A 19,621-nucleotide genomic window follows, 5' to 3' on the forward strand; every position below is an offset into this window, starting at 1 on the left:
TACAAATAGCCCACATGTACAGATTGACAAAAGATGTACAAATTCTATTTAAAAAAATAACAATGATTGCTTTGATAGTAAAATTGCATTTGTGACCGAGGTCAACTCGTTTATTTATTCTTTTTAATTTTTTAGTTATTTATTTTTAATGTTTTTAAAATTGATTTGAGAGAGAGGAAAGGAGAGAGAGAGAGAGGGAAAGAGAGAAACATGGAAGGTGAGTGAGACACATCGATTGGTTGCCTCCTGCACGACCCCAACCTGGGCCAAGGGACCCAGGTATGTGCTCTTGACCAGGAATCGAACCCGCGACCCTTCGGTGCATGGGCCGATGCTTTAACCACTGAGCCACACTGGCCATGGCTTAGTTATTTACTTTTAATACTGTGAGATATAGGAACATAACTCTGCATAATTTATACAGTAAGTTGCCTTCTGACTCGGTGACCCCGACTGTGGTCTGACAGGCGCACAGCGCCTGAGGATCTGTTGTTTTTAGGAGTCCCTAAGACTTTTCAAAGTTCTGGGACCCACTGTCATTATTTAAAAAAAAAAAAAAACTACTTAGTTTTCTGTCTTTCAGGAATTTCTGCACTTGCATTAACATTTCTTAGTTCATAGCCTGACTATTTCCAGAAAGAATGATCCGCCTAGTACATAGTGCCCACTGAGAAGAATTTTGCAATGCCCATTGGCTTCTTAAATACACTCTTGTTCTTTCTTTTAAATTCCAGTTGGGTGAAAACTTCACTGGCCTTGCAACCAATGTTCCAGTTGCCATCCACTGAATGATATCCTCCTAAAATAAGATTATTAGCTTCCTGCCTCTATTTTCACTAAGTCTCAAACCAGAGCCTAACTGGTTAAGTACATGATTCTTTGTCACACCGAACCCTACAAGGTCCGTGACAAGACCCATGTGTGGATAAGAAATTGCTTTGGTCATAAAAATATAAAAAAAAAAAATTTACAGTTTCTTTCACAGGACCATGATACAACTATTCCAGTAATCTAAATATTCCACTCATAAACTGATAGGAGATTGAGAATCCAGACTGGCCTACTGGCCCATGGAATTATCCATCTCTTTGTTCAAGGTAGAGGAAGCAAAAGTTATCAACGATAAAAACAATTGTGTTTGTAAAGAACACGTACAAAGGTTCTATGCAACAAGAAAGAGCATCCAGTTTTGTTTTCTCTTCATGGCTACATATGTCCTTTAGGGTCCAAAGTACTCCAGGAAGTGTGAGGGATGGGGCTTCAGTGAGATGGCCACCGATGATTAAGCTTCTAGTAGTAGCTGCCTAAGTGTGAGGGCACGTGGGTGTTAGGATGGCGGGGGACATTGGGGTTGGGGTAGATTCCGCCCGTAGGGGAGGTCCAGTATTGCGAGGCTGCTCCAAAGAAGCTGGAAGAAGTGACGGGCATGGAGGATGGGTGGGGAGGGACGAAGTTCACCTTCTGTTGATGGGCGTGGTAGGAAGGCATGTAGGAGATATCAGAAGGGTACTTGTACATGGACGACTCGGTCGGATGCGGTTGCAGAGCCTGGGCAATGCCATGGAAGTCAAATTTGTAGGCATACCTCTTGCCATGCACTTTGGTCATAATGTTTTTATCATAGTAGTATCGGAGGGCCCGGCTCAGCTTGTCATAATTCATGTTGGGCTTGCTTTTCCGCTCCCCCCAGCGCCTGGCCACCTCGTCGGGGTCCGTCATTTTGAACTCCCCGTTGGTCCCCTCCCAGGTGATACAGCTGGCGTTGGCGCTGTCAGAGAGGAGCTCCAGGAGGAACTGCCACAGCTGGATCTGCCCACTTCCTGCAGGGGGCGAGACGGGCGGGGAAGACAGAAGGTTTCAGCCCAGGGAAGTCAGAGCCCAATCCCCTAAACGCAAGGATTCGCTCGCCCTTTGCGAACAAAACCAGACCCTTGTATTTCCTTTTCTTTTCAGGATCTACTTGCGGCCCCTTCTTTTCACTGTTGACTTGCTCTCCGGTGTGCCACCGAGGTTGGCATTAGAAGCAGGTAGACCTTAAAACAATTTGCCCCAAGGCCTGTGAGAGGCACTGTGGGTCATGAGGTGCTGGGTTGCCCAGAACTACCTGTGCGATTTGGGGCAAGCCACAGACACTCATTTTGGCAAGGTTTTTGAATGTCTTCTTCTACAAAGGCCTGCACTGACCATCTCTGATTAGTGATGGCGCCCCCCAAGGGTTTCATGGCAGTGTGAAGTCTGGGCCAGGAGGCTGCTGTCAGTCACAGGGAGAGGGTGTGGCACGGGCACTGGGCTGGCGGGACCCGGGATCCTCCTTAGCAGAGTCCTAGTGCTCAGAGCCCAGCTCTAAGTTCTCCAGAGAAGAACTTGGGCCGAGAGGACAGTAACAAGAAAGGCTTCTTTTGCCTCTGGGAGAAATGGCCAGGCGCTAAAAAATGAGCCTGGAGACACTGGCAACATCGGCTCCCTGGGTTCGGGCCTCACTCCCGCGCAGGGCCTATTAGCTCACACGCTCAGGGGTGTTGGTTTAGAACTCACCTCGGAGTTATTTTTGACAATAGTCCTTAAAATACATGGTCAGATTTATTTTATCTGCAACTTTTCAAGTACACACCTGTCTCACAAGACCAGATAGCTTGGCAATGCTTTCTAAAATCAAGAATACACTGCCTTAGGAGTGTGCCTTGCACAAGGCAGGTAACTGGGGGCCCCCTGGACTTGTTTTCTCCCTCCTCAGCCTCCAACTTTCCCTCCTGGAACGGTCCCCTGTGCCATTCATGACTAATCCGAAGCTAATGCATTTGCTTTCCAGAAACGTCCTCAGCGAGTGGACTTGACTGCCACCGAAGAACCAGCCCTGACCTCTTGTCTGTACACGAGAGGAGCGGGGGGTGAATATTTCCAGGAAAGAAGTACATGTTACTCCCTGGTCAGGTGTCTGAACCTCGGACAGAGGTCTCTGTGATCTCACAAAGCTATGGAACATTCTGGAAAGAAAACCCTGCAAGCCAAAGTCAACTCACCGGGGTTGGCTAAGCGACTGCTGGTTGGGCCCAGGATCTGATATGGATCTAAAGAAACACAAAAGGAAAGAGGCCTCACTGTTATTAAAAATATAAAAACAACAGCATTAACAACAAGAATACCACAAAGGTTTATGCTTTTATTTTAATATCATAGGAAAGCCTGATTTCAGAAAACTTGACTGCTTTTATTTGTGGGCCCCAAAGATCTTGATCACAGTTATGGTTCCTCCCAGTATTTATAGGAACAACATGGAATAGTAACAGTGTTACTTTTTTTCATATTTGGTGTCTAAAAATTGTAGATAATGCTGTTAATATCTAAAACAGAGTAACGAAGCCTTTTGGAAAGGATCTGGCTAATGTTTCATCATAATGAATAAGGTGAACATGGTTTATTAAACGAGCTTAGAGAAGGTCTAATGACTACTGGTCTTTAATAGCTCTCTACCTATGACTAACAACTCTCACATCTCTGCTTCTCTGAGGCAGCATAAAATATACATGCTTGAATATCAAGCATACTGGTTTTTAGCCCCAGATATTAAAAACAATTTTTTTAAAATTAATTTTAGAGAGAGAGGAAAGGAGAGGGAGAAAGAAATAGAAACATCGATGAGAGAGAACATCCGTTGGCCGCCTCCTGCATGCCCCCCACTGGGGATCGGGCCCACAACCCGGGCATGTGCCCTGACTGGGAATCAAACCAGTGACCTCTTGGTGCATGGGTCAATGCTCAACTACTGAGCCACACCGGCCGGGCAAGCCCCAGCTATTTTATAAACTAGACCTACTGGACCATCTCTGGGTATTAGTTTTCTCATCTGCAAAATGAGTGGGTTGGGTTACTGGATTCCTCATTTCCCTTCTAGTACCACATTCTGTGATTTTAAGCCTGGAAATGTCCACACTAACCAGAATTTGAATTTTAACTATAAAGTGATTGTTCTTGTATCTCAGTTTACTTAAAATGTATGTGACTATTGAGCTATAAAAAACTCTTTGTAATGTTGGTTTTACAGGTGAGGAAATCGTGGCAGAGCGCCGGATCACAATTTGGCCACGTTGTTAAATGTTTGGTACAATTTTACTATTTTTATAGTTATAACTGCCAGTTTTAAAAATCAACATGACTTTTGGATTTCTACGTAGACCTGTAAATTAACTTGAAGAGTCCGTAAGGCCATTTAGTCTACACTTTTCCATCCACACAGTATGACAACAAACATTTTTTTGGCAGGTCACATCTGATTTTGTTGTTGTTGGAGATTCTTTAAATCCTCCATGTCAAATCATCTGTCTGTCTCGTGTCTCTGAACTTCCCTGATGAATTGCAAGTCAGCTTTCTATGGCTCTGTCTTCAGTGGAGATGGAACAGTGTTTATCTAGTGCAGTGCAAATGGCTTCTTCAGAACGGATTCTCAGCTGCACTATGCAGCTGGCCTTGGGGGTCTTCATACCTGAGGGAGCTTCATACAGACCAGGAGAAAGACTTCTCCGGAGGGTAAACTAGGAAGCTTGAGTGGAGGTTATAGGAAGGGTACTTTGGCTTAGATAGTGAAATGAGCCCAGCTAGGTAGTGAACTCCCTGTTGTTATAAGTATCCAAGTAGAGGTGGGTTAATCATAAGACTGAGATGTTACAGAGGAATTTAGAGACCTAGCTCTCTCTAAATTCCTTTATAATACTAAAAGTCTCCAATTCCTTGGTTTTAAAAGTTCCCCTGCCTACATTGTTAAGTAGATCCATCACAGGGTGAAGGAATTTTTTCAAGTAAGGTTGGTGAAACATAAAAGGCTTGGACGGACAGCTCTTGGAGTGGGGGCTGGTTATGTAACTCTCATCAATGAGCTATGTGGATTTTAGCAAATCACTTGGCCCCTCTGGGCCTCAGTTTCTTTATTTTACAATATGAGTCCCTGGAACATCTCATCTTTAATAGTCCTTTCCAGTGCCTGTCCTTGATCCACAGATCTATCACAGAGGGTCAAAGACAGACCCTCTATGGGAAAGTGATGACACATGTGGCTGCATGAGAGGCAGAGGAGGGACTAAGCATCATGGACAGGTACCTGGTTGGGGCCGCTGTTCAGTATTCTTACTCATTGCTTGTGCTCCTGGAAGGGGAGGACCTGTGGCAAGAGAAAAGGACACCTGGTCAGTGGGGCCATGCTCCCAAAGGGCAGGGAAGCATCTTGTCAAACGTCCTCCTGAAGGAGGAGGGTGGTTTCTCATTCATTCACTCACTCGGTCACTCTCTTTATAAGTACTTATCTAGACTCTACTATGTACTGGCGCTGTTCTTGATGCCAGAGAGTCAGCAATGAACCAGCAGCCCCTGGTAGAACTTACATGTTAACAGTGCAGACAATGATAACCAATGGTATAGCACATCTCATGGTTTGGGGGCCGTGGATTTCATTGTTAAATAGAAAATTTAGAGAGGTCCTTAAAGACAAGGTGACATTTGAGCCAAGATCACCTGCTTTCTATGTTTAATGTTTCATGAGCTTCCCTCCATGGCATCTCACATGCACCTCCCCATCCCTGGCGTACTCCCCCACTTCAGATCTGCATTGTTTTTTGCACGGCCTAAGGCTTAGTCTGACTGGTCTATTCATTCACCACTCCTCTCTCTTCCCACTGACCCATCACACGTGATTTAAACCACTGCCCAGAAACCTTTGTGACTTCTCATTGGCAGCAGAATTAAGGTCTATCTTCATCATGTCCTTTGTGCCCCCCCCCCCTTTACCTTTCCAGACTTCTTTCCCTTCACACATGCTAAAGTCAGGGACTCAGAGTTTTCATGGAAGGTCAGACATATCAACCTTGATGTCTTCCCCTGGCCCCCACTTCTGGGAGGGTCTGTCTTCCCCATCTCCACAGGTCCAAATCCTGCTTCTCTTTCTAGAGACAACTCAAATGACCCCAGGTCCACAGTTCCCTCCTCGATACCACCCAGATAGAGAGTGATGACCCCTCTCCCCTGCTGGTCTACGCCTGACTCATCTCTGTGAACCCCAAAGTGCCAGGTGCTGGGCATAGAGTAAACAAATAATTTAAACATATTATTGAAAGGGATCTTGGCTATTGCTGGGGCATCAATTTGCAATCCCAACCTCTTTCTTGAAAGAATTCCCTTCAACATCCATTCATATGCTTGATATGGTAATTCCTAGAGACAGCAAGATGGACACATTACGGTTCAAGAGTTTGAGTCATGCTCTCTCCCCTCTCCCATAATGGGAGACTTTGGGTCAGACTTCAACACAAATTGATGTCTCAGACCCCTCCCATCTCAACGGGCTGTCCTCCATCTCAGCCTTTCCCGAAATGAGGACAGTGACATCACACTGACTAAGCTTCCACAGTTTCTGTAGCAAAGTCATTATCATCACTTAAATGACAGAATCCAAATCCAGCGGTCTTTTGTTCACACAGAACCTTGCCCTGAGAAACCCTCTGCCTTCAACAATTTTAAAACCAAAGGCAATGAAACCGACCTCAGAGGTCTGAACAAAAGCCCACACCCTCTTTCAAGGGACCAGTATCACTGACAAGCCCTAAGCCAGCAATTCGTTTCGACGTCCACTCAGAAAACAGGACGCCTATCCTTTTTCATCTCATGACCCTGTTCGCCACCATGTCCTTGGAAAACGGTTTTCCTCCCAAAGACAGAGGGACATTTACTTACTTTTGTTGAGTCCAGAATTCACGTTACTGCTCCATCCTCCTCTCCTGACTGAGTCGTAAGAAGGGTCTAATAAAAAACAACAAACAATCGTACATCAGCATCTCTTGCTTTGCAGAAAGAGAGCATGAAGATGGTCTTTTAGTAATCAGGAGAAAATGAATTTAATTCCACAACCACTCTTTGGGCGGAATCCCAGGTACGCTCTGGCCTGGGTGAAGGTGTGGTGAGTGGAAGGACCTCGAATATTCTAGTTGAGAGCCAAAGTAACAGAAGAACGCTGGATTTGAAGCCAGAGAATTGGTCCCAGTTCTGGCCCTGGCATAACATGTTGTGTGACCTTGGATGAATCATAAGATATTCCTGCATTCAACCTTCTTTGGTATGAAAATAAAAATTTACCTGATTTATCTACCTGATGAGGTTGTGCTAATGTTATGAACTGAAAGTGCTCTTCCCAAATTCCTACATTGATACCTAATCCCCAACGTGATGGTATCAGGAGGTGAGGATCTTGGGGAGGTAACTAGGTCGTGAGAGTGGTGCCCTGAGGCGTGGGTTAGTGGCCTCATAAGAAGAGGCTATAGAATGAGAAAGAAGTTTCTGCCAGGCGAGGATACAACAGGAGGCCAGCAGTCTGCAACCCCGAAGGGAGCCCTCAGCAGAGACTCATCATGTCGGCACTGATGTCAGGCCTCCAGCCTCCAGGCGTGGGGAATACACTTCTGTTGTCCCTAGAGCACTCGGTCTATGGAACTTTGCTAGAGCAGCCCCAACGGACTAAGACAGGATCAAATGCTACAGCATATGTGAGACATCTTACAAAGCTTGCTGCGCATATAAACAGAAAGGGAAAATGTCTACCGCAGCTCTGAAGAGGTGGGCAGTGTCCAGGCTCAAGACTCCATGAGAAAAATGTCTCAAAGCCCCGGCTCATGACTTTCAGGCGGCCAGCTGCAGCCCCGTCCTCAGCACCCTGACGCTGTGGATGACATCTCGGAGGGGTGACACTGTCCAGGCTCCACTCGGCCCTCGTGTTTCCCTATTGAGCACGGAGAGGGCTGGGCCTGATGACCACGGAGAAAGCAAAAGGGCCAGAGGTGTGGCTGGAAAGGGGGCTGGACCCAGAAAAGAGGGGATGGAGAGATGCCTCCTGCCTGAAAAGGACTACTGCCTTGCTTCCAAATCGCCATGGAAACCACTCCATGGAACCCACATATTGGTGATCCCAACCTCTTTCTTGAAAAAAATCCACGCGCCTCCATAACTGTGCTCAGCAGTGGCTGCAGTAACGGGCTGGGGACTGCCCCTTCTTTCTCGGGGTGTAAGTCCCGCTGTGACACTGAGCAGGGACAGCAGAAGAGCTTAAGGATACAGAATTATGACTTTCAAAGTCTTTCCATGAACAACAAAGAAACCATGAAAACCATCCAAACAAATGGAGCACAAACCTCATCAAATACCAGCCTGACAGAGTGAAACACAAACCAACCCTCCCCACCCCTTCGGAGCCTCTAACAAATTAGAACGAGAACAGAAAAGGCGGACGGGCTCAGCTGATTGTCTGTTCTCATTGTTTCTGGCTAAGAAGAACCAAAAGACAGGGACCATTTTCTTGTGGAAAAATCCACGTGTGAATGCACATTCCTCCTGGCCCTGGAAAAGCCAGTGCAGTTTTAAAATTACAGTATTTAGTAACTGGCATGAAAAGCAAAACAGAAAGTGAGGGGGTGGGGGAGGGGAGAAGAGCCCAGAAGGGGACAAAAGGGAGGCAAAGCTCAACTCATTTCAGTCTGTTTTTATTTTTACTTGACTTTTTTTTTTTTCTCCACAATTCCTCCTGCAAATAGATTCCTCTGCTTGCTTAAAGAGAAAATTAAACAAACACAAAACAAAAAAACAAAACCATGAGCAACCCAACTTGTTTATAAGCTTGGAATGAGGTTGAAGGCTTTTGTGGGCATTTTCGGGACTGTCGTGCAGTGCTCTGCACATGGGTGAATGCTGGCACGAGCCAAAGGAAAGGTGAGTTTCTTCAAAGATTCTTCTGGAGTGGGGGACACTGACTAAGTCTACAATAATTCATTTCAGAGTGACTTCTGCAATGTATTGTGTGTTTGGCCACAAAGTAGACATAAAGTCATCCAAAATACGTTCTCTGTCCTTGCATTTAAATATCCAACGATTGCCCAGCCAGGGTGGCTCAGTGGATTGAGCGTTGTCCCATGGACTAAGAGGTCCTGGTTCCATTTCCGGTTCAATTCCCAATCAGGGCACAGGCCCAGTTTGTGGGCTCGATCCCCAATAGGGAGCGTGCAGGAGGCAGCCAACCGATCATTGTTTCTCACATCCATGCTTCTATCTCTCTCTCTCAAAAATAAATTAAATAATAAATACATAAATAAGCGACAATTACTGAGATTGTGAGGACATGTGGGTGATGGGGTGTTGCAGACATGAGGGCTCCTGGAGGTTAACACGGACAGGTGAGCGTGACGGGGTCATATGAGCTAAGTGGGTCTCCTCGGAGAGAGGAGAGGGAACCGTGCAGACAGGCACAGGGCAGAAGTGGGTGATGAGATGTCCGAGTGATGGCTGGTGGACCACCACAGAGGCGGCTGCGTGGCTGAAGGGGAGGAACCGGTAGGAAGAGAGGGCCAGAAGAGAGGGCCGAGGGCATGCTCAGGCCGAGCTGATGGCTGCGGGGCAACATCGTTGACCTCGGGGGGCAGGCCGTGGAAGCGCCGGGGGCTGGGCGGGCAGCCGTGAAGCTGGGCACAGCCGTGCTGCTGTGCAGGGTGGAGGAGCGCCTGGGGGCAGGAGGTGAACTGGCAGGCACAGAACAGAAAGTGGAATAGAAAGTGACAAATTCATGCAAAAAGAAAAAAAAAATCTCTAAGTTCCAGGAATTGGTGCGTGTTATCTGAAGTCCTGACTCACCTTCTGACTTATGCCCTGATAAAATTAGCCTCAACGTTTTCTGATCAGTTTTTTCTGCTCAGTCATTCATTTACTGAAGGCTTCTTCTATGAAAGCTGGGTTATATTCAGAACCATTTTCTTTTTAGCCCAACTTATGGCTTTGGCTATCATTAGCATCAACATCTTATCAACTTTCCCTCCTATTCCTTTTTACTAGCTCCAAGGATGGAGCAGACGCGCAGAAGTTACGAAATGCGTGGACGAATTTTCTGTAGCTCTAAGTGTCCAATCCTGGTTGATGTTGGCACCTTATCAGGAAGTGTTTGGCAGCCCTACCCTGGCTGCGATGCCCCAGGGCCTTAGGGCTGTAGCATCTGACTGTCCCACAGGGCCACCTGGGGTGGGGGTCGGGGTGGGGATTGGAAAAAGCCTGGTGAGAGGACAGCGGAGGTCCCAGCCAACCCCCACGTCTTCTAGTGGATGAAAACACAAGAGACCAAAACAAAGAGGCCACCAGCAATCAGCCTGCACTGTGTCCTCACTGCACAGTTAATAGAGCAGTCAAGAGCAACGAGCATGCCGGGAAGGCTGGAGTCTTTAGTTAAGGAGGATGAAATCCATGCAACAAATACCACCAGTCTCTTCAAACCATTGCTTTGTGCATGGAGAGCCTCGCTACTGGCACCTGGCTCTGCAGAAGACACCCAGCTTCATCACTGAGGAGTCTAACGCGCGCACGTCGTGGCGCTGGGCTTTGTGGGGACATCCACTACTCGTAAGAGTGAAACGAACGTCAGTATTTCTGCAGTAAGTCCTGCTGTAAAGACACAGCCCGAAGACGGAGGAGGCCAACGCAAGCACCGAGGTCTGGCATTCTTCCTTGGAGGTTTGAAGAACCCAGGCAGCTTTGCAGATTAAACGAGACATCCAAGTAAATACCTGGCCCGGTGCCTAGCACCAAGTCAGACGTGGAAAATGTTAGCGATTCATATTATTATTTGCATCATTATTATATACCTAAAGAATGTTCAGACCCCAAAACATGGTTGCCAGCCCTACCAAATACACATGAATTTCCCCCTCCCCTTGCCCACCCCCTTATGATGCTCTATTTTTATTTTTCCACTGACCACCTAATTTAATCAGTAATTAATTTATGTTTGTTGTTTATTGTCTGAATCTCCCACCTGAATATCTCTCTTCTGTTCTCCGATATAATCAAGCACCGAGAACAGTGCCCAGGGCAGAGTGAGCACACAAACAAACACTTGTTGAATGAACCCATAGAAGGGCCAATATTTTCTCTTCCTTGCTAAATATACACGTTTCCTCCTGTTGTTCACTATTTCACTGGCTGAAGAGCACTCAAGGCGCCTACTCTTACTTGTCCCCACGGAGCAGCGTCCAGGTGGCTGTGTCAGTGCCCTGTGAGGGGATGGACGACAGCCCACCTGTTCCGGGCACAGGCGAGGATCTGTCTCCACAGCGACGTCAAGGGCTAGATGCCACTTATTGAAATGGCCTGACTTTTATTTTATAGACTTTCAATGTCACTGTCGAAATGAGTGTTGGTGTTTTTCCTACTGACTGTCATGCAAGTGAAAGCTGAGCAGTGTGGTCAGCTCTAGTCCCAGACACACACACAGAAATATGTCTAGAACTAAACTTAAAAAGCCAGGACCAGGGCGCTGAGCCAGCCCCTGGTTCTGCACAGAACCGCCGCAGCAGTGTGAGGGCTCTGTGACCCGGCCCGTCGGCAGGTGGGAGGGCGCCGGTGGGGTGCTGCCCGCGAAGCCACCTGAGCGTGGACCAGCTCCGGCTGCGGAGAGGGGCCTGCTGCTGCTGCCCACACCTGGCCTGAAAGCAGGGCTCAGGAGCAGCCGGGGGCCCAGTGCAATGGTTGGCGACCAGCAGGTGAGATGACACTCTCAGAACGTGTGTGCGGTGGCAGACTGCTTGGTCGGCACCTGGCTTTACAGATGACAAACCTTATTGTGATTCTTTTCCAGATGAGTCACCAAAAGGGTTTCACCTGGAGTTGGTGGTTTCAGGCAGTCCTGAGGTCAACGTTAGTTGAGAGACCTGAGCCTTGCTGTGGAGAACCTGGGCACTGCCAGGCACTGTGGGGAACTCTGCTTCGCGTGTACACGGCACTGCCAGGCACTGTAGAGAACTCCGCCTCACGTGTACCCTGCACTGCCAGGCACTGCGGAGAACTCCGCCTCACGTGTACACTGCACTGCCAGGCACTGCGGAGAACTCCGCCTCACGTGTACACTGCACTGCCAGGCACTGCAGATAACTCCGCCTCACGTGTACACGGCACTGCCAGGCACTGCGGAGAACTCCGCCTCACGTGTACACTGCACTGCCAGGCACTGCAGAGAACTCCGCCTCACGTGTACACGGCACTGCCAGGCACTGTGGGGAACTCTGCTTCGCGTGTACATGGCACTGCCAGGCACTGTGGGGAACCCTGCCTCACGTGTACACTGCACTGCCAGGCACTGCAGAGAACTCCGCCTCACGTGTACCCTGCACTGCCAGGCACTGCGGAGAACTCCGCCTCACGTGTACACTGCACTGCCAGGCACTGCGGAGAACTCCGCCTCACGTGTACACTGCACTGCCAGGCACTGCAGATAACTCCGCCTCACGTGTACACGGCACTGCCAGGCACTGCGGAGAACTCCGCCTCACGTGTACACTGCACTGCCAGGCACTGCAGAGAACTCCGCCTCACGTGTACACGGCACTGCCAGGCACTGTGGGGAACTCCGCCTCACGTGTACCCTGCACTGCCAGGCACTGTGGGGAACTCTGCCTCACGTTATACAAGGCCCAAGAAGTATCTCCATCACATGATGCTTGATGTGGCTTAATTTGACACTAAATGTCCTCTTGTGTTGCGGGGGCCTCATGGGGGGGAGAAATATGAGCATGAAGTTGTTCTTCTGAAAGTTCCCAGCTGGAAGGGGGAAGATTTGTCTGGATACGAACATCTCATCGACATCCCAGTGTTAACTCCGTTTCTGTGTGAAGCTTTTAAAAGGGTCTCGGAAGTCTGGCCAGCATCTCAGGAAAGACGTTTTTCTGCTCTGATGCCCAGAGTTCACTGTCTGAAGGCCACTGTCGCCAGCCACACGCAGCTCCCCACTGCGCCGTGACCTCAGCCAGGGCCCGCGACGCAGTGACTCCGTACACAGGGCCTCTGTCTGCACTCCTTACGCCGTGAGGGCACACGCAGTTACTTGATGGAAAAAGATGAATTTTCCCTGAAACTTCTCATCGAATTTCTGGTCGCAGCTGTGACGGCCGGCGGCACCTCAGCCGTCTGTCCTTGGGAAGCCCAGCTCTGAATGCGGGCCTTTCAGCGAGGCCGGACATGGCTGCGCGCTCAGGGCAGGAGCTTCTCTGGGTCAGAGCCAGGCCTCCCTTCTTGGAGGGGTGCGGATGGCCATGGAGAACGGCGCTAAGGAGGAGCCCGCAGCCTTGGCCTTCCTGAGAAAGAGCCAGGGCCAGTGGGAGGAAGAGGCATCACCCAGACTCTCACGGAAGAACTGGGTACGGGAGCACCACCCTTGCTGTGGAAGAGGAGTCGATTAGGTGACCCCCCCAAACCCTCTTCCTCTGAGGTCCTGGCTTCTCGTGGCCCTGTTGTCGAGGCAAAGTCTACTGGCACCAGTTGGACTCAGGTTGCTTTCCCCTGGGGTCTCCCCCGGGATGCCTCTGAGGCTGCACCCTCAGAAAACTGCTCTGCTTCTGGAAACTTCTCAGCCTACAACTCAGGACCAGCTCCTTGTGAGCTGCCGTCTCCGCCATACCCCTGCTGGGGCCCACACCAGACGTCTGGTCCAGGCCCGGCCTCCCTCCCTCTTCAAACCAGCACCAAGGCAACCAGTGCACAAGCGACGGCATTTCCGTAAGGTCAGGGCGCCCTCGGGGAGGTGTCCCTGTCCCTGGTGGGCCTTCCTCCCGGGCGTTCAGAATGGGTCGCCCCGGGCTCAGATCCCAGCTCTACCACTTGCTCTGTTGAGTAGTCTCGGTCAGAAGGTTACTCTACCCTTTTGAACCGCAGGCTCTGCTTCTCCAAAATGGATGAATAACAAATACTTTATAGGGTTCGAGGAAGATTAAACAAGCACTTGATAAATGACAATTTTAAAGTATACACAATACACAGGTAGTCTAGACAATCTGACTTGTACCTTTGAAAGGTTTACCTTGATGAACTGAGGTGAAAAATCTCAGCAAGGGAGGCCTTGGAAAGGCTAAGAAGCCAGAATGGAGGAAGGGCGGTTCCATTCCTGGGATCCTAGATCAGCTCCCAAATTGGGGTGAAGGAGGGCTCTTTTATTTTTTTGTAACTCCTCACCTGAGGATATTTTTCCATTGATTTTTAGATAGAGTGGAAGGGAGGGAGGGAGAGAGGGAGAGAGAGAGAGAGAGACATCGATTGGTTGCCTCCCTCATAACCCTGACCTGGGCGAGGGATTGAATCTGCAACCCAGGTACGGGTCCTTGACTGGAATCGAACCGGAGACCCTTCAGTCTGTGGGCTGACACTCTAACTGCTGAGTCACACCAGCCACGGCAAGGGGGCTCTCTTTTATTTATTTTTTTATTCATTTATTTTTTAATATATTTTTTAATTGATTTTTTTTACAGAGAGAAGAAGGGAGAGAGAGATAGAAACATTGATATGAGATAGAAATATCGATTGGCCGCCTCCTGCACGCCCCCTACTGGGGATCTGGTCTGCAACCCAGGCAAGTGCCCTGACTCAGAATTGAACCGGGACCTCTCAGTCCATGGGACGACACTCAGTCCACTGAACCACAGCGGCCAGGGGAGGAGGCTCTCTTTTAAAAGGAGAAATGGGCCCTGGCCGGTTTGGCTCAGCAGTTAGAGCTCCGGCTCGCGGACCAGAGAGTCCCGGGTTCGGTTCCTGCTAAGGGCACGTACCTCGGTTGCAGTTTGCCCCTGGCCCCGGTTGGGGTTGTGTGGGTGGCAACCACTCAGTGTGTCTCTCTCACATTGATGTTTCTCTCTCTCTCTTCCTCCCTCCCTCCTGCTCTATCTGAAGATGAATGCAAAAGTGTCCTAGAGTGAGGATAAAAAAATATAAAAGGAGAAACGCTTTACCCTGGGCCCCAGTTTCAGGAATATTGCCCTAAAAGACAATGAGGGTGGGGCTCTGTGCTGCCCGTGGGTATATTATACCACGCTTAGGTTTCACCCAGCATCCTTCTTGCTCCCCTGACTGTCAGCTCCCCCAGATCCCTGCACAGCTGGCTCCGAAGCTGGGGCCTCACCTTGTTTCAACCCGATCTATAGGGGCAGCCTCAGTGGCATCTACTTTTCCAAAGAGCAACAGAGGCTCTTGGCTTCCACTGAGACCTCAGGAGGAGGGAACTGTCTAGGGAAGACTTTCTTCAAACTTGGAACTCATCGGAAAAAAAACATCCTGGATCAGATTTCCTCTGCTCGAGGACCCTGTCCTGGAATCCAAACAGTGCCTCGGCTCAGAGCTGACCCTGCTGCGTGGAGAATAATGGAGGTACTGTTTAAGATGTTATATGTGCAGAGGACAAGAAGACATATGAGAAAAATGCTCGGAAAAAAATGGATGGTTTTTAAATATGAGAAGTTTGGAGCGGCAAGTGGCACGCGGGCCGGGCACAGCCCCGCCACGGTCACGCAAGGCCTGTGCTGAACCGGGACCTCTCTCTTATTTTGTTTCTCTTGTGGGCTCTGTGTCTAAGTGACACAGAAGTCTAAATAACCTCTTTATTTTGATAAAGACTCAAAGTGGGATTTCTGAGCCAGCCTTATGCAGAAAAGCAATTCATACTGACTCGATTAATTGGATGTTTGCCCAAGCTCCCCTCCCCATCGGGCCATGTAGACACAACGCAATTGCCTACTTCTTTGGTCAGGTCTGCCTCATGTTTAAGAGGATTCCAGGCAGGAAGAAAAAAAAGAAAACCTAACAGTTCACTTAGGAAACAGGGCTTGAGGTTAAATGAGAGGTGGTCTGGGTCCAAGCCCTCCACTCTGCTCGGGGCCCGGAGCGGAACCTCTGACGCTGACATTTCAGAGTGAGGTTGTTCTCACACTCTCTGGCAACAAGGGATGGACTCTTGTGTCTGCTCCGCAATTTAAGTTTTGCATTTTTTTCTTCCCAAGTTCTACAGGTCAAGGGTCACTTGTAAGTCTCGTGCTTATTGCCTTGTTCAGTGTTCTAGTGTAACTCTCTGGGCATTCACCTCCCTTGCTTGGCGATCATCTTTTGGAAGAGAGGGACTGTGTCTGAATCACTTTTATCTCCTTCTCCCATCCCAAGATTCTTCCCCTCCCCAACACTCGCTTATTGGATTTCACTGGTATCTCCTATCCCACAACACATTCATTCACTTAGCACAATTTTGTTGAATGTCTACGATTGGGCCAGACATTGTTCTATGGGCTGCAAATACAGCAGACCCCTTGGTCTACGGTTTCACTTTCTGTAGTTTCAGTTACCCATGGTTAACCACGGTCCAAAAATATTAAATGGAAAATAAACACTTCGCAAGTTTTAAAGTGTGTGCTGTTCTGAGTAGCGAGATGAAATCTCACACTGTCCTACCCATCAGGTGAATCACCCTGTGTCCAGTGTCTCCATCCTGTGTCTTCTCCCTGCTCTGTAGTCACTTAGGAGCCCTCTGGGTTATCAGATCGACTGTCGCGGTATCACAGTGCTTGTGTTCAAGTCGCCTTTATTTTACTTAGTGATGGTCCTAGAGCACAGGAGTCCTGGTGCGGGCCATTCGGAAAAGGTAAACGTTCTCAACGTAATAAGGAAAGAAGAAAAGGATATGCTGAGGTTGCTAAGATCAACATTAAGAACAAGTCTTCGATCCATGGAACTGTGAAGAAGGGGAAAGAAAGTCTCGCTAGCTTTGCTTTCGCGCCTCAGACCGCAGAAGCTACAGCCACAGTGATGCACAGTGCTCTGTGGGTCAAAGACACGAACGTAAAATATGCTTTTACTGACGCAATGCGTTGCGCCAGAAACCACTGAGCCTATTCGAAGACTTCAGCAGGGGGTCCCATGAAATAATGACACCGAGCCATTTACTACAAGTAAGGGATTGTTACAATAAGCTATTTTGAAAGAGAGAGAGACCACATCCACGTAACTTTTATTACAGTATGTTATTATAACTGTCCTATTTTATCATTAGTTACTGTTGTTCATCTCTTACTGTGCCTAATGTATAAATTAAACTTTATCATAGATATTATGTGTAGGAAAAAACCATAGTGTGTGTAGGATTTGGAACTGTCTGGGATTTCAGGCCTCCACTGGAGACCTTCGGACGCATCCCCCGTGGATAAGTGGGGACTACTGCACGGTGGGGGCCAGGCAAACACCCTCGCTCGGCGGGACTTACAAACAAATAGTAAGTTACATTGTAATTTGCTGTGAAGAAAAGGAACCGCGGGAAGGGGAGTAAGCAGTGCTGGGTTAGGGAGGGCCTCACTGAAAATAAAAAAAAAAATTTTTTTATCCTCACCTGAGGACATTTTTCCATTTTTTATTCAGATAGAGCGGGAAGGAGAGAGAGGAAGAGAGAGAGAAACATCGATGTGAAAGGGACACATCGAGTGGCTGCCACCCACATGACCCAACCAGGGCTGGGGACAAACTGCAGCCATGGTACGTGCCCTTAGCGGGAACCGAACCCGAGTCTCTGTGGACTGCAGGCCGACGCTCTAACCGCTGAGCCAAACCGGCCAGGGTGAAAACAAATAACTTGAGCAAAGACCTGACCCGTCCAATGCTGCGGAAATAGATATCTCCCCAGCGCTACACTTGGCCCGAGAACAGTGACTGGACCGCCCCACGTTAATCCCAATGCCTTCTGGAAAGTCTGCTCCTTTCTACTTAGCTCTTTATCTACTGAGAATGACTTCGCGTTGGAAGACAACAAAACTCACTTACAAACGGGAGAGCACCTCTTTGACGTGTGGGTGAGATCAGCCTAGTCTATTCCGAGGTTTGGCGATTTTTGGAATCAGCGTAACTGCCAGTCTACGGCCTTAGACGCACATCGATGTAGGGTTGCCGTTTAAATCAAGAAACGTAAAATGCCAACACTTCCCATGATGTGCCTTTTGATCTGACGTGGTTTTCGGGAAGGGGAGAGTCTCTGGGGCCAGTGTGGGGAAAGTGGACAGGTGGATTCATCCTGAAAGAACATGCCATCTTTGTGGTCTGGCTGGTGAGCCTGAAACGCTTCCTTCCCTGAACCCTGCATCCACAGAGAGCCCGGCAGCTGAAGAAAAAGGACATCAATTTTTGTGCGCAGAACATGGTCTCACATAATAGAATCAGAGGCTTCCTTTCAGACTAGAAGGTCCCTCAGACGTTATCTAAACCAGACATGCAAATTAGCACAGGCCAGGAGGCCCGAAGCCTGAGAGGAATCATATGTGGCCATATAAGAATTTTAATAGAAATTGAAAGTATGACTCACAGCACGAAAACTTCCTTTCTCTGAACTCCTCTAGGATACTGGGCAGGACGGATAGTTCTTTTACAGGCAGGCCAAAAACTGTTAAAGCTCAAAGATTTTTTTTTTTTTTTTTTTCAAAATAATACCAAGAACAATTTTCATCTTTGGAAGAGTGGTACCTAAATCTTATCAAGCATAAGGCTATTTGTGGTTTTATTAAAGGCTCTAAAGATTTTCATGGGAAAGAATTCTGTAATTTCTCTTTAACCCATTCCAAACAGGGAAACAGCCCGTGACAGCAGAAAGGATGCTGGATTGGGGTTCAGAACTCCTTGGTTTGTCTCCCATCTCTGCCGGCCACAAGCTGTGTGAACTTAGGCAGGTGACCGATGTCTCTGAATCTCAGTTAACCTATATGTAAAAGGCAGATACTTGGGGAAAAATAATTCCTCTAAAACTTAAGAGTTTGGAAAAGCAAATGGCCTACTTAATTCTCACAAGGTTCTGTTGAGAATAAATGAGCTCATGCATGAGAAAATGGTTCATGGGCTCCAAAGTTCCTATAGACGTGCACCTGCTATTCTTTCCCGAGTTTATTTCATTGGAGATGAGAAGTTAATCTTTCTGTGTCAACCAAAGCTAATTTCCTGTGGTTCTTTCTTTAGTAAGCAGAAGGATTGAGTAAATATTAAATTAAATTGTCAAAGACTAGATTTTCCTTCCCCAATGAATCCATTACTGTCCGTAGGACTTACTGAATAGCTGCAGGGTTGGACAAAGGATACAGAAAAACACTTACAACTAAAGACTCTAAGATAATCTTATAGTAATTAGGTCCATAGATAGCTTGTGAGTGTGGCAGGGTTCTGAGAAGAGATGGTAGTGTTTGGGAGTAAGGAAAATATATCTTGAAGAGGGTGGAGCTTGAATTGGATTTTGAAGCATGTGTTGGATTTTGATAAGGTAATAATCTCACATAATTACTACTTTCTCTTTAGAGTACGCCTGACATAAGAACCTGAACTTCGTCAAAGAGGCATGTTGAACTTTTTATTGACCCTTAGCTTACAGATCTCTGACACTCGAGAGAAAAGGCCCATCTATGCCTTGGTTAGTGTTTCTAGCCATAGTATTTATCGTCTCCTAAAAGAAATAAGTCCTTTTTTATGTTAGATAGGGGCTTCACTGAAGAGAGGAAGTTGTTAACATCTATCAGAAAACAAACAAACTTGGGAAACATTTTTATATTAAATTAGCAAATGATGCTATCGCTGACTTGACTTTTCGCTAGAAAATCCCCAAACCCCTACATCTCTGTCTGGCAGGAGAGAAGTTTCTTTCTCTTTCTCCAGATAGATAGATGAATGGATGGGTTGATAGAATTTGGTTTATGAGCATGAGACTAAACAGTCTTCTTTAAAACATTGCCCTTGCCCTGGCCGATTTGGCTCAGCGGTTAGCGCGTTGACCCGCGGACCAGAG

The 19,621-nt window shown here is 47.9% G+C and overlaps 1 protein-coding gene across 3 annotated transcripts in view; it reads right to left on the reverse strand.

Moving 5' to 3' along the window:
- Positions 1-282: 282 nt before the first annotated feature.
- Positions 283-19,621, reverse strand: part of FLI1 (Fli-1 proto-oncogene, ETS transcription factor) — a 119,829-nt gene continuing 100,490 nt past the window's right edge. For 2 of the 3 annotated variants that reach the window (XM_036276667.1, XM_036276669.1), the window contains 4 exons: positions 6,718-6,783; positions 5,093-5,152; positions 3,021-3,068; positions 283-1,820 (listed from right to left, as the gene is read on the reverse strand). In XM_036276667.1, the coding sequence (XP_036132560.1) occupies positions 1,291-1,820; positions 3,021-3,068; positions 5,093-5,152; positions 6,718-6,783 (704 nt within the window). In that variant the 3' untranslated portion in view covers positions 283-1,290. The remainder of the gene's footprint in view (positions 1,821-3,020; positions 3,069-5,092; positions 5,153-6,717; positions 6,784-19,621) is intronic. The other variant, XM_036276668.1, reaches the window with a different exon arrangement.

The sequence above is a fragment of the Molossus molossus genome, unplaced genomic scaffold, assembly GCF_014108415.1.
Source record: "Molossus molossus isolate mMolMol1 unplaced genomic scaffold, mMolMol1.p scaffold_m16_p_22, whole genome shotgun sequence".
Taxonomy (NCBI): domain Eukaryota; kingdom Metazoa; phylum Chordata; class Mammalia; order Chiroptera; family Molossidae; genus Molossus; species Molossus molossus.